Source organism: Pleurodeles waltl, chromosome 5 (genome assembly GCF_031143425.1).
Source record: "Pleurodeles waltl isolate 20211129_DDA chromosome 5, aPleWal1.hap1.20221129, whole genome shotgun sequence".
NCBI lineage: Eukaryota > Metazoa > Chordata > Amphibia > Caudata > Salamandridae > Pleurodeles > Pleurodeles waltl.
This window is the reverse complement of record NC_090444.1, coordinates 1,759,435,435-1,759,450,643: the sequence shown is the minus strand read 5'-3', so window position 1 is coordinate 1,759,450,643 and position 15,209 is coordinate 1,759,435,435. Positions and strand designations below refer to the sequence as shown.

General features: G+C 42.9%; 1 protein-coding gene across 1 annotated transcript in view; it reads right to left on the bottom strand.

The window, feature by feature from the left end:
• Nucleotides 1-882: 882 nt before the first annotated feature.
• Nucleotides 883-15,209, bottom strand: part of LOC138296749 (L-threonine 3-dehydrogenase, mitochondrial-like) — a 28,159-nt gene continuing 13,832 nt past the window's right edge. The window contains exons 8-9 of the mRNA XM_069236159.1: nucleotides 10,823-11,092; nucleotides 883-4,114 (exon numbers count right to left, since the gene is read on the bottom strand). Coding sequence (XP_069092260.1) covers nucleotides 3,975-4,114; nucleotides 10,823-11,092 — 410 coding nt within the window. The 3' untranslated portion in view covers nucleotides 883-3,974. The remainder of the gene's footprint in view (nucleotides 4,115-10,822; nucleotides 11,093-15,209) is intronic.

Sequence of the window (15,209 nt, the reverse complement as noted above, 5' to 3'; positions counted from 1 at the left end):
CACCTTTGGTGGTGCAGGCCTAGATTACAACACAAAGCAGGCGGTACACCCGAGCATCCTGGAACCGCGATAGGCAATCCAAAGTAAGTAAGAAAGCACATAATGCCTGCTTGGTGCAAATGTATCATGAAATAGGCATCTGTTGTTCTTTGGAAGGATCTGCGCTTGTATTGAAACACCATGTGGGTTGTCAGAAACCCTTGGTGTATCTGAATAGAAGGCAGGTAAGTCATACTGAGGCGGTGCCGGCAAAAAAAAAAAAACAATATCCTGCTCCTGTGATACAGACTCATCTTTAGAGGCGGTGGACCGAATCTCACATGTATATAAAAGTTTTATTTGAAAACTTCTATATGTTCTCTGATGGTGGTTATGTAATGTGAGTGAATGTGTCGAGTTGGACATCGAGTCCCAGAAAAACAAGCCGTATGACTAAGAAGTGTTGTCTTAGATTTTTTTTTTTATTGTGATGCCGAGTCATGCAACATGATCTGAAGTCAGGAGTAATCGTCACAGCGTTTAACAGTTTAGTCTCCAAAAAACGAAGCAAGTGCACTAGATCATCTAACTGGAGATTAATAAGGAGATGCAACCTTTTAATAAGCAGTCACAGCATTGTGCACCTTCAGTGCAAAATTTAAGCACCAAATACACTAAAGATTTTCAACTTATGTTGAGGCGAGCGAGACCCATGACAGATTTTCAATACCACCACTGCCATTTAGATTGACTGCATGCATGTCTATTTTATCGTGAAAATATAGCAAGATTTTTGGGCTTTGTTGGGAGCACCTGGAACAGACATCACATCTGTGAGATTGTTGGGTGTTCAGACCAAGGTGTCCAGTCTGTCTTTGGGAGGAAAAACAAGGACAAAAAAAGGACACTTCTTTCAGGGCTTTATTAAAGCATGACCTGCAAGATTACAGTAGAAACGGAAACATGTCCCAAATAAATTCTTCTGCGTTTTACTGGCATTCACTATGTCCGCACACACCTATTGTGTTCCATGTCCATTATTGCTAAGAAACCTTGGTTATATAATGCAACTCCAGCTATTTGAGCTGCAAGGGTTAGAAACTGCACACTGTATCTGCCCACATCCCGACGAGGGAATACAGCGTCGCTCTACACCAAGCATTCTATTGCACGGACTTGTTCAGAAAGGCCTTCAGCTGAAGAAAAAAATGCAAACTCATTTCGCTCAGCGCCCAGTCCATAGTGGAAAACCCCCTCTCTTCCTCAGGCGACTTTAAAGGGGGGGGGGGGGGGGGTACAACTTTGCCCTTTCGTGTCAAGACCATTATAATGTAGATGCGTTTCCAAGGTTAATCGAATATTTCGAGACATTGATATTGTCATACAAATCATTTACAACAAATAGCTGGAAACACATTCTTCGGACAATCTTACCATTTGTAGCTCCATTATGCAGTTTTGAGAGGACGTTTAATTGTGGGTACCAGCTACATAGAAATTGATGGGGCCCAAAAGCTCATTGCACGATCCGGGTGAATCTCTTTCAGCCAGAATGGCTCGCTACACTCAAAGCAGAAGTGGGCCTCTACATACAACAGTATTTAGAGGCATTTTTAAGGTGTTCTCTCCCACTCTGTGATCTACAAGTGATTAAGTGCACACTGGCACTGCCAATGTCTTCAAAATAAAAAACATAAGTAACAGTAACAAGGAGGCGTGCCATGGCTGAGAATATAGGGCAAAACTTATCAAGGCTGAACACGAGAGCACACGCACGCACATTCTCATTCTCTCACCATTTTGCAAGGGAAAATATGCGTTTTTTTTAGGGCCATGGGTTTGAATAAAAATAACAGTCAGCACATACACTCTTGGTGAGACATGTTTGGCTGAAAAAGACACACACCCTCCCTAAATCCCACAGGCTTCGTCTTCCAGTGAGGTTCATTTATTTAAAGTTCAGATCACTGCTTGAGCAAAAGGGAATAAATGCAGAAACTGTAAACTATTATACAAATTCTCTTACTTGGTTGCTAGAAATCTATAAAGATGTTTGTTTTGTGCCTAAGAGTGGAACTGCCACCGAGCACTTACTGGATTCCACTGGCTAAAATTTCTGCAGTTTACGACACCTGTAAAGCTTAAAGCACCAGACAATTAATTTAGGTTTCAAGTATAAGTATCAGGCAACAATTTACCCCAAAGTGACCCATTTGGCCCAATCGCTTAAATACACATAATAAATATTTCTCATTTAATTGTACATGAAGAATATCCATATCCATTGAGAAAAAGACACCTGAGCAGGAATATATACACACTATCTACAAACATGCATATGCGCACTGTACAGAACTTCTCCCAGGTTCCCCTATACTCTTGTGACACTTGTTCAATGCTACTTCTCCTGCTGGGACGTGAATCTCTGTCGGCTGTGTAAGGGACTGGGCTATCCACGCCACCTTGTTTTCATTCAAGTACCAGATCGCCCACACTTCAAGAAATACTAATGCTTTTGTAACTCCGGACTGTCCAGTGAATGTAGGAGTAAGTGACAGTTTAAATTTGTCATTTCAGTCCCGTATACAAGTCAGCAGAATGATGGCACATCAGCAGTAAAACGAAAGGAACGGGTGGTGTGCGAATAGTGTGTATGTGGAGTGTCATGGAATATTGATTACCACTGTCTAGTGTGCTTCGGCGCTAGGACCCACGAGAGGTCAGACCTAGGACGAGTCATGGCCCCACAACTACACTCAACAATGGCAGTAAATATCCTTTTGCACTCGCCAGATCTGCAAGGATGGTTTATGCCATGCCATGCTATTTTTCCATGTGTTGAAGGTATATCTGGAGAATACGGGGTTAAATTCAAGCAATGTGATAGAACAACAGTAACTACCCTTTGCATGTTAAGCCTAATTTATTTTTCTTCTGTTAAGAGTCTAGAATGCAATCTTAGAGTCACTTAGCAGTTTTATCGTATAAGTTCCACTGTGATATGTTGACAATAAAGAAGTTAACCCTCGAACTGTGGTAGTGAAAGTGTTCATTACTACACTTGTTATAAATGTGTTATATATGTCCACATTTACTTTCATTGGGCTGGCATAAACATACCCGTGTGAATTATTAACTAAGAGAAGCGTGCTTGTCATTTACTTGAAAGTAGATTTGTTTGTCTATTTGTTTTAAGCTAGGCCCACCCTCCAGTCACACATCTCTTCACATTATGTCCCAGTACATTGTTAAATGCTGACAGAGCAGATAAGCACCAGGTCAGCATTTTCCCCTCCAGGCCAGACGACCATGCTTTCCAGTCCCTACACACATTGTTTGATGGGAGGCTGGCACAGTTCTGTACCGACAGCTGTCGGGGCGGGGGGGCTTTAGACCTGCACATGAAGGCTCGCCACCCCCCCATAGCATTCAGACCAATGGCCGTGCCACCAGTATTTCCCTCCCTCCCTCCCCCTTCATCCAGGGAGACATTTGCAGCTCTATGCAGAAGACCCTTGGCACGTGGTTCTGCCATGTTTCTACACTCTACTGAGGCATTAACACCATGTCCAGCCTTTGGAGCTGGATACATACAGAGTGCGCTACACACGTTTTGGGAAACCTCAATGAAAACTCTGCAACACTAATATTAGGTATGTAGTGGTAATTATTTGCCTCAAGTAAGGTAGATTCCAAAAACACACTCCACATCTTTTACAGGACAGCTGTAGGAAGACACCATACTGTCAGCTACATGCCTTATCAATGCGAGTTATTTCACCTGAACCACTAGTACAGGGCACTGTCAATCAAACACCGTTCCGTCACCAAATGGAGCACACTGATTGGTTGGGGAGTTTGCACTGCGATATATATATATATACACATTTACATGCTAGCAGAATTAGAACATTTCTTAAATAAACATTAAAAAAAAAAAGCGTTCAGACGTAGCCTCCTGGTCCGCCTTTCACTGCGCAGGTCCAATGTCAGCTTCAGTTGGCCTGTGCGAGTCTGGAGTCCGCGTTAATTAAGTTCAGCATGGTCGTCACAAGCTCCGGAAGGTCATACTCATGTTTCCAGCCCCAGTCTTTGCGAGCATTGCGGTCATCAAAATCCATCGGCCAGCTGTCAGCTAGAAGGAACACAAGGAATTGAGCAAGCAGTAGCACTTTCATACAATATCACTCTTGGAGGGAGGCCTCCGAGGACAAACACAGCAAAGCTTAATGAACCGCACACTACTTCCTGGAAGGACCAGTCCCATGAAATCCCATGGGCGTGGTGTCGGCTAGGACACATGCAGGGAGAGCACTTCCGAAAGGATCTCTCCTCTCTCCACCCCACCCGTTCCTACAGTATCATGGAGGGTTATAAGGGAACAAGGCCATCATTTAGAGACTCGCGCAGTACTCCCGTTCCTACAGTATCATGGAGGGTTACAAGGGAACAAGGCCATCATTTAGACTCGCGCAGTACTCCCGTTCCTACAGTATCATGGAGGGTTATAAGAGAACAAGGCCATCATTTAGACTCGCGCAGTACTCCCGTTCCTACAGTATCATGGAGGGTTATAAGGGAACAAGGCCATCATTTAGAGACTCGCGCAGTACTCCCGTTCCTACAGTATCATGGAGGGTTACAAGGGAACAAGGCCATCATTTAGAGACTCGCGCAGTACTCCCGTTCCTACAGTATCATGGAGGGTTACAAGGGAACAAGGCCATCATTTAGAGACTCGCGCTGTACTCCCGTTCCTACAGTATCATGGAGGGTTACAAGGGAACAAGGCCATCATTTAGAGACTCGCGCAGTACTCCCGTTCCTACAGTATCATGGAGGGTTACAAGGGAACAAGGCCATCATTTAGACTCGCGCAGTACTCCCGTTCCTACAGTATCATGGAGGGTTACAAGGGAACAAGGCCATCATTTAGAGACTCGCGCAGTACTCCCGTTCCTACAGTATCATGGAGGGTTACAAGGGAACAAGGCCATCATTTAGAGACTCGCGCAGTACTCCCGTTCCTACAGTATCATGGAGGGTTACAAGGGAACAAGGCCATCATTTAGACTCGCGCAGTACTCCCGTTCCTACAGTATCATGGAGGGTTACAAGGGAACAAGGCCATCATTTAGAGACTCGCGCAGTACTCCCGTTCCTACAGTATCATGGAGGGTTATAAGGGAACAAGGCCATCATTTAGAGACTCGCGCAGTACTCCCGTTCCTACAGTATCATGGAGGGTTATAAGGGAACAAGGCCATCATTTAGAGACTCGCGCAGTACTCCCGTTCCTACAGTATCATGGAGGGTTATAAGGGAACAAGGCCATCATCTAGAGACTCGCGCAGTACTCCCGTTCCTACAGTATCATGGAGGGTTATAAGGGAACAAGGCCATCATTTAGAGACTCGCGCAGTACTCCCGTTCCTACAGTATCATGGAGGGTTATAAGGGAACAAGGCCATCATTTAGAGACTCGCGCAGTACTCCCGTTCCTACAGTATCATGGTGGGTTATAAGGGAACAAGGCCATCATTTAGACTCGCGCAGTACTCCCGTTCCTACAGTATCATGGAGGGTTACAAGGGAACAAGGCCATCATTTAGAGACTCGCGCAGTACTCCCGTTCCTACAGTATCATGGAGGGTTATAAGGGAACAAGGCCATCATTTAGAGACTCGCGCAGTACTCCCGTTCCTACAGTATCATGGTGGGTTATAAGGGAACAAGGCCATCATTTAGAGACTCGCGCAGTACTCCCGTTCCTACAGTATCATGGAGGGTTACAAGGGAACAAGGCCATCATTTAGGGACTCGCGCAGTACTCCCGTTCCTACAGTATCGCTTGCAGAGGGCTGTCCTCAGGACAAGCAAAGTTTAACTTCCTGGGAAAACCATCGCGACTGTAGCCCTTGAGACAATATGAATACAAGGCCAGTTTCAGCCTGTGCTTCCGCGGAGTCCCAGTCAGAAGACTTCCATTTTATTCATCTCCTCTAGGATTAGCCTACAAAGCTGCACCATAACGCGAGCAGGGGGATCGTGTTTTCAGTTCATTTCCCTCTACTTTAGAATTGGCTGGGCTTTACTTAGTCTGCAGCGTAACCCGTGCCTAATTAGTTTACCCAAAATACTATACTATATATATATATATATATATATATATATATATATATATATATATATAGAGTGGCAGGGTCAAATGCTTTCTCAGAAGCTCCCCACAGGCACCGCTGCATGTCAGCCTTGACAGACACTTCATCTTGATTCTACCTCTTTCTTCCGTCATCTGCATTTCCCATCACTTTATCATACTCTTGATGGGTTGTTGTTCACCCCTGATTTCTCCCTTTGTTATTTCCCTTAAAAGCCCTACGCCCTTTTCAGCCTATCTTTTTTGATGTGGAAGGCTGATTAAAAAAAAACAACAACAAAAAAACTCCCAGTGCCCAAACTTCAGTGCTGAGAGCCCCAACTGTAATCATCAACTCATTTATCACTGCTCGTGCTCTATAATTACCTCTGCAGCTGTCAAAAATCTTTACTTTTTTGCCATAGGGAAATTTCCCAACTCCTACAGGAAAAGAGTTTTACGGATACACCACCCATTCTGTGGAAAATAATTCCCCAGGATTATTCCCGAACCTGCTACCCCCTTAATGTGTTCAATGCATTTTCACAGGACAATTATACTAGCATTTAGGAAACCATCACACGAAGGGGGAAAAAGTTTACAATAAATTATTAAACTAGGTTCAATTAACTTAACCAGATAGAATGTATAAAATACAGCGTTAAGGGCCATAAAGATATACAATTTCACAACAGAAACAAGCCAATCACTGTGCTGGTTTGGTAGTGGAACCTATAATCTCAGGGGCATATCTACAAGCGGCTTGCACTGCCACACTTTTCCTGATGTGACGTAGGCCCATACCTAAAAGGCCACAGAGCATTGCCTCACTCTGCCTTAAAGAGACATTCCATGTGGGTTTTCCCACACAACACCCATGGATTTTGATGCATTCCCAGATTTACAAAGATCTATAAACCTGGGAATGTGTCAAAAGCCTATGCCTCCCCTAGGGAGGCATAACAGGGAGAAATATCTTTAATCCTCATTTTTTCTTCTGAGGAAAACACCTCCATTGGTTGTTTTTGTGCAGGACGGTATCCCTTCCTGCACGGGTGCCTGCTTTGGTGCATGGCAGCCAATTGCACACCAGCACAGTGGAAGAGGACAGGAATGTGCCATATCTATAAGATATGTTTATCTTATAGATATTGTGCATTCTTGCCCCTTTTCCTTTGACGCAGGACAGTGCAGCAAGAAACCTTGCAGCGCTGCCCTACACCAAAAAAATTGTAAATATGCCCCAACATTTTTAGTCTGGCTTTCTTACATCATGTATGTAGCTGCCTGAAAAAGAAGCACTACAAATGTAATCATCTCAAATCAGTGCAGCTATATTTATATAATTAATATAATAGAAAATTGGGGGGGTGGGCTAGGAAAGGAAAACGGCAGTCAGGGGTGCAAGAGTAGGGACTGCACAGTAAGCCAAATATATTAGTATGTCAGGCTGCCAATAGGGTTCAGGTGCACAAGTTAGTAATGCAAATATCATCAAGACACCAGATCAGAAATTCTGGCATTAATCCCAGCCCAGAGGTTAGAAAGAGGACAGTTTAAGTAATTTCTTGAAGGCTATCAAGGCAGAACTGGCATACCATGATACAGGGTTGAGGTGCATGCACCATGAACTTGTCTCCTCTTCTGGCTTAGTAGGACATCAGTAGCACAAAAACTGTAACACAGAGCGCTCCACAGGCTAGGGTCGCATATATATATATATATATATATATATATATATATAGAGAGAGAGAGAGAGATATATATATGCACACAGCCTCTAAAGTGCCACTTGTAACGAGGATCTAAGTGAAATTATACATTTGACAGTAATACCGGGGGTAAGTGGCATTCCACCTGGATATTTCACCTGCTACAGTCAAAGTCTCCGCTTGCAATTATAGAAGAGAAAAAAAAAAAAACACATGCAGGAATCCTTAAGGTAAATCAGATTCCTGCAGGCTACGCTCCGATTATCAGCAAATCCCACTATTTCCTCCATCCAAAATTAGTGGGACCCCTGGGAGAACCAATGTCGTAGGAGCATTTAAATATTGCACCCTATCGAGCGTTGGTCTTTAAAGGCGGTCTAAATAATTTGGACTCACCAACAAATAATAAGTGTGTTATACGTGTACAGAAACAAGTAGTTTACAAAACAAAAAAAACATAAAAAGCAGCCTAGCAAGTTATAGGGTGAAAGCACAAAGAAAAATAGTGAAATTTTGGGCAGGACAGCTGAACTAAGACACAAGTATAATTTTCTTCTAGAAGCCTGCAGAGCATAGAACAGAATTTTGTCATTATGCAGAAGAGATTAACAGGAAATCTTTCCCAACATTTTTAAAGGGATACTTTAGGTAAGGTTAACATTTTTTTTAGGACATATGCCATTTCCAAACCAACAGTAGCAAAGGCAACAGCTCTGGCAAGCTGATGGTGATGTTTTTATTGTAAGCATATGCCACAAAAATGAAAAGGAAAAAAAAAATAAGCAATCACTTAAAAATGACAGCCTAATGTGTGCAATAAAAATGTATTAAAAAAATATATATATATATTTAAGCTGTTTGCAGTTGTGCCATGCATTTTATTATTTGTGAAGGAGCCAGGAATAAATTGCAGGCAGCTACAATGGCATTTAAAACAAACTTTGAAAAAAAGTTCATGCTAAATAAATGGCGGTTATTTACTAAAAATAATAAAAATATAAATAAAAAAAAAAATAAAAAAACCCACACACAGAACAGCATTGCACCTTAAGAGAAAGGGGCTATTTTTAGGCAGATACGAACAGCTTGCATCGGCTCTGTGCAGTCATGCAAAGGGAAGGGAGCCTTTGGGTAAAGCAGACTGCCCTATGCAGAACGGCGTGATGGGCAGAACAAAATGTGAATGACAATTTAACAGACCAATAGATGAAGCCTACTAACTAAAAGCTTTTCTGCGTATTTATATTTTGTATGATTTTATTGGTGAAAACAGTCTGGCGAAATTGTTAAAAAGAAGTCTCATATGTCAGACCTACAATGATGTAAGTGAAGAAGTTTTAAATAAAGGCACGTTCAATGTGTATAGATAAGAACAGATGTGTCAGACATGTTGGGTCCAGCTATACCACTGCACCACATATGCTGGGCTCAGGTAAACTGGGGCAGAGACGTTAGTATGGGGTAAGATGCTAGTACAAATTCATTGCTGTGGCATGTGGACGAGATGAACATATAGCAGAAAGGAAAAGGCAGGTGCATCTACACGGATAAAGCATATGTTTGTTACTCGCCACAATTTTGTTAGAAGTGCTCAAGTTGCCTTGGCATAGAAAGAAATTGGAAAGCCTGATGCGGGAACACTGAGCAAGTTTGTAAAATTGTGGCATCCTATACCATTACTAGCAATATTGCTATAGTAAGCTTGTGGTGTACAAAATGCAGACCTTTCTCTTCTGAAAGTGTCCAAACAAATAAGAACGAAGTTGAAAGGAGGAAAAAAATAAAAAGTCAACTACTTTGTTCAAGTTTTTGAACGAGCCTTAAAGTTGTGATTTTGCGACAGGCAAATCAACACAAATGAAGATGTAAACAGACTGAATTTCAACTTCCTGAGGCACCACAATCGTACATTTTCTATCTCTAAGGTCCAAAAACGAGAACTAGGTTGCAGACTTTCTTACTCAATAAACACCAGTGTCTTCGACTCAAGTGACACTATTCCATGTGCCAAGGAAGGTGTTAAAGAAGCTGAAGTATTTCTATTAGAGAAATATTTACTCTGCGTGCTGAAAAATGAAATATAAATATAGTGGATAGTAAGGCAACTACTTAGATGTTGCAACACCACTGCACAAAGATCTGCAGATGTGAAGCACCGCCTCTGGATGGAAACACCACCCATGATTAGCTGATAAGTGCCAGCTGAGACTGACCGCATGCACAAAGGTCTGTGCTGAAAAGGGAGGCACGAACTCTACTTTCCCTGTGCATCAAGAGGCCTGCTTTCTGGCCTCTCCACTTTGAATCGTGCTTTTCCTGTTGTAGTTTTTCATTTCTCCTGCCCACTCCCACTAGGGGCTCCCTCATTCATTTTCTTGCCCAACAGCCAGGGGCTCCTCCTGCGCCTCCTCCTACCAAAGACTGTACCCTGTTCACCATTCCCCTCACCCACTGAGAATTACCATGCCCATCCTTGTGACAGCCCCCTCAGAGTGAGTGTTTCCTACCTCTCCTACCAACTATTTTCCTCATCAGGGTTGCAAGTCAACAGTGACAAAGACCAGTTTGTCTTAACTGCAAGGGTAATACCAGACAGCACTTGAAAAGGTTTTTATATATTCAATAATTCTTATGTTTGCAAAAAAGTGTGAGTTATGGATCAACATATCCTCTACAGTTTTTAGTGAGAAGAGGCTGGAAATAATTGGACATCCCATAGTTTTAGTCATGGTGTAACTTACCGCATGAATAACTGAAGCCATTGCAACCAATCTGCTTTTAATCCGTACTAGATGGCACTATTTGTGCCAATGAGTCGAAAACCTTAGATTAAACTCAACTAAAGCAGATATCAAGTTTTCAAAACATACTCTGATACAAGTGGAAGTACAGCACCCTCTCTGGTGCCTGTGCTGAGCAATGTGGCAAATCATCATCTAAAACCAAGGATTTCTTGAAGGAGAAGGCAGCAAGTCATGCAGTTGAAACTCACCAATGCCTTGCCTGACAGCATCAACGTTGTAAGACACTTTGAGTTCGGGCAAGTGTTTCTGAACCTCCTCAGCCAGCTCTTCAGGGGTAAAGCTCATAGCATTAATGTTATAAGTCCTCATACTCAGAGCTTCTGCAGGGGCCTCTAAAACCTCCAGAGTGGCTCTCAAGCAGTCATCAATGTACATCATTGGTAGACGTGTGTCTGGCTTCAGGTTACAGTCAAACTTTCCAGTCTTCATTGCATCATGGAATATCTGCACTGCATAATCTGTGAGGGACAAAATAAAACAAGCATTTGCAATGCAATAGGTCTCACATTTTCTTGAGCTAGTGGCATTGTAAATTCACAACTTGACACACAAATTGGTCAACCCGGTCTCTTCATTTTGTCTTTTCCTGCCATGTCTGGTGGTCACTGGCGGCTACTGACATCAGAAATCACCAGCCCTTAGGGAGAGACAAGAAGGCAATTGCACTAGCTCAAGTTGTGTAAACACCTGAACAGAAATTGAAAAATAAGGCTGGAAAAAGTATATTATTTTTATTTTAACAGAATGAAAAGTCTTGCAAGTATTCTTGCCTCACACTGCAATGAGCAGAGCAGCTTGAGAAGATTTATGGCCCCAATAAAGGATATAAGCAATGTCCTGTGTGCGATGTTGTGAGTGCTGGCAGGTAGGGGCCCTGGAAAAAGAGACTATCTGAAATGCAAGGCTAAGCAAGTTTCTCATAATTGTTTCAAGGTTTAGCTACATTCTACCCGAAAGGGTATATTGTGACATTCATGAGCTAAACGACCAGGAGTTTTTTTTGTAAAAGAAGATTTTAGGAGCCAGAGGCCAAACAAATGTCAACGACATGGGAGGACTGGAATGCTGCAATAAATAACAGGCAGCTACCAGCCTAACACCAACAATGAAAAGAGGGCACTAAAGAAATGACAAAAATAGTCTGTCACAGCAACAGAAACAAAAGAAAGTGGAATACAGTAGTTGGTCACTGCTCTGAAACAGAATAAGGAGGGCGAAAAAGGCAGAACTGACCAATAGCAAGGAAGAATTCAACACTGCAACCAACAAATGAAATTGCTTTAAGCCATAAGAAATATACTAATAGTATACACAAGGTTGAACGCTTGCACTCTACTGAGAAAAGAAAAAAAAAAAAAAAAAAAAAAGGATTCAAATACATATATATTTTTTTTTTATGTACCGCTTTTTATTGGACCTGCTGCAGATTCTAGATGCTCACATTTGGCACATATGGAGACAAAGAAATTAGCCACAACTTAGGTTAGAGAAATCAATTGAAACCAGCCCATCTACCTTAAAAGCACAACAAACACCTGTGCCAGGGTCAGTATTTTCACTTTTTCCTGTTTGAGGAACTTTTTCAAAACCCGAGGTCTAGGACAATGTAAATAACCTTCCTTTTTGGAAATCAAGAGGAGAAAAATAAAAAATAAATCCACAAGACTAAATCCCTGCCTCATTTCTGCTGTGGAACCAACTCCACTTCACCCTTTAAAAAGGGGGTTTTGGACCTTTTATTGAAGCACCAGAAAATGAACTTCATAACAAACTTTGTTGAGTAGGAAAAGGAGAGGGGTTCGGGGGTTGGGTGGTGGTGGGGGAAATCCTGGAAGGGTAGGGCATACCCATTTTCTACAATACTTAACACCCAAACGTCCGATGTTATGGACCTCCCTCCTACAGGTAAAGCATGCTCTAAGACGGGCATAACGAGGGCTGCTTTCCTGGGAGACTGGCTGCAGAGGAAGGCTAATGGGTGGCTCCACGCTGCCTTCCACAGCTCAACCCTCTGTAGCTTCTAGAGAGGGGATTCAGTTGCTGCTGTTACTGTTGTCACCCTCGAAAGGAAAAGAATCTTCTAAATCCTTGAAACTTCTGAAACTGTCCATAATCCTTGGGTTGCATTTACAGGCCCAAAGATTTTGCTGTTGCTTTACTCTTTGAACCTTTCCAAAGTCTAGTCAGCTCTAGCACCAAACAATTTCAACCCATCAAATGAAAGTCTAACAAAGGCATTTGTGCATCAGGAGAGGAAGAAATAAAGAGGAAAGGAAAAAGAAAAAAAGAAGAAAATAAAATCCCCCCCCAATCCCACCCTGGGCCTAAGCAACAAAGGGTGCAAAGTCAAATGACGCAATGTTGCAGCTACTTCAATCGACACCAGGGAAGGCCTAGCTGGCACTGGTGCTGACAAACCTTGTGCCATCAGCAAAGTTGGCCACCGTGGCGCTGGATGTGGCCAGGACACCTGAGACATAGGTACAAAGAGATCTAGCTGGTACGGCGCTAGGAATCCACCCAGCAAATATGACAGCAGACACATGGGGCCCATAGGAGCACCAGATGAAGTCAACACCCTTGCAAAGACGTCATACATAGCATTTAGACATCTCGAGGGATCCATCCCTGGAGCTGGAAATGCTGGATAACTCTGCTCCTGTGTTGTAGGAGTAGGTGTCACAGGAGGAAAAGGGTCCGCTTGAGGCTCTAGATTAGGATGTCCAGGCAAAGTCAGAGCCAGACTTACAGGCGACATTGGAGTGGGCATTGTAGATGGATAAAGACACCTCAATCTTTCTACTCTGTCGCTTTAGAGACAGACTTCAGAGAATCATCCCCAGACAAACTACATCAAGAGGAATGACACTGTTTCTTCTTGTGTTTTCTCTTCGATGACTGAAGTGTGAGACATTAGTGACTTAAACCAGAGCCAAGACTTCGGACAACCTCTTTTTTTCTTGTTTGGCCTTTGCCATAAGCAGCTTCGCCTCCCATTCCTTTAACACCTTTGTGTTCATTTTTTGACAATGAATTAGTCTCTACATCATGATTGAAAGGCAATCGCCGTGCGGGTCAGTGATGGACATCTGACCTTTGCATTCCCTACACAGCTTGAATCTCAACTTCCTTGGAGGAGACATTTTTCTTCCAGCAACCAAGTTGCAACTTTATTTCTTGGGGGGGGGGGGGGGGGGGGTGGACGGACGACGAGAGCTATCAAAGAAAGCCCACAATGTAAGAGCTATAAGAAAACTGTTACACGTCAAAAGCGCAGAAAAATAGGGAACGGACGTAAGCATGCCAACAAGGGCTACGTATGTCTCCAATGACAGACAGAGCTGCGTGCGGAGCCGTAGCATTATGACATTCTCCTTGACATGGAGAGCTTTGAAGAAAAGTTTCAGTAGAATGTTGGTGCATTGGGGAAATTAAAAAGATGAGGAATCGACAGGTAGATGGACACAAGAGAATAAACTGCATTGTCTCACCCACCCATAGTTTCCCCCCCCCCCGCTTTCCCCAAAGTCATAAAAGGTGAAATGATTTAAAAAAAATTAAAAAAAAACACATCAGAAATGATGCATTGAGAAGGTGATTCTAGCTGAAAAACTGAACTGTTTATGATATGCAAGATAGTGTGATAACTTTCTTTCGCGCTACACAGCCATTTGGCTGCTAGCACTAATATGGTGCCCAGACAATCCAATGAGATTCTGGTTTTGTAACACGGTGGAGAGTTCAATGCCTTACCAGTCAATTACCTGAAGGTAAAGTTGGCACTATGTAGAGGTTTCCAGAAGATGTCCCTTTCCCATAAGAGACAGTGGAAAATGTAAAGCTGGAGACTCCCCAGCTCGTGACCAAACAGTCCTCAGCGGTTCTTGCTCCACTCAAAACTTGTCAGGCCAGATGTGGCCACAGTAGAAGCACACACTTCAAGCACAGACGTGGGCATGGCCAAAACCACCGCCTTACACCAGAGAGCAGTTATGCCAGCTCACAAACAAGATCCTATACACTGTCTCATTGGTGACTTGAACAACTGTATACTGTGGCAGTAAAGTAAAAAGTAACGTTTCTACAGAATTATAAAAAAAAAAAAAAAAACACAAACACACACCATACATTTCCTAGTTTCAGTGTCCCCCACACCCACTTTTAATTGTCTGCGCCATGATCTCAAAACTTATGACAGAGACTAGAGTGCAGAAAGAAAAGCCTGCGAGGAAGGACAGGCTGTCGGGAAACCATAACTTGAGTGTAAAAACATTCACTAACAGAAAAATGTGCAGGGGGGGGGGGGGAAGACTTCAATTATAAGCTCCTGTCGCATTGGAGTGTATAGTAATTCTAAATAGTTCTTTCCATCAAGGAAATGCTACTTGTGAAGCATGCTTCTAATGCGTTCCTACTGTGCTAGGCCAGGATACACCACTGGAATAGTGGTCAGCGAGCCGAATGCTGGTCACTGAAAACTGGTGGTTATTTGGCAGTTCAAAGCCTGGCAAGTCCAACTTGGAATTCCGCTCTTCCATGGTCAGTGAAATAAGTGGCCTTAAAGTTAGTACTACT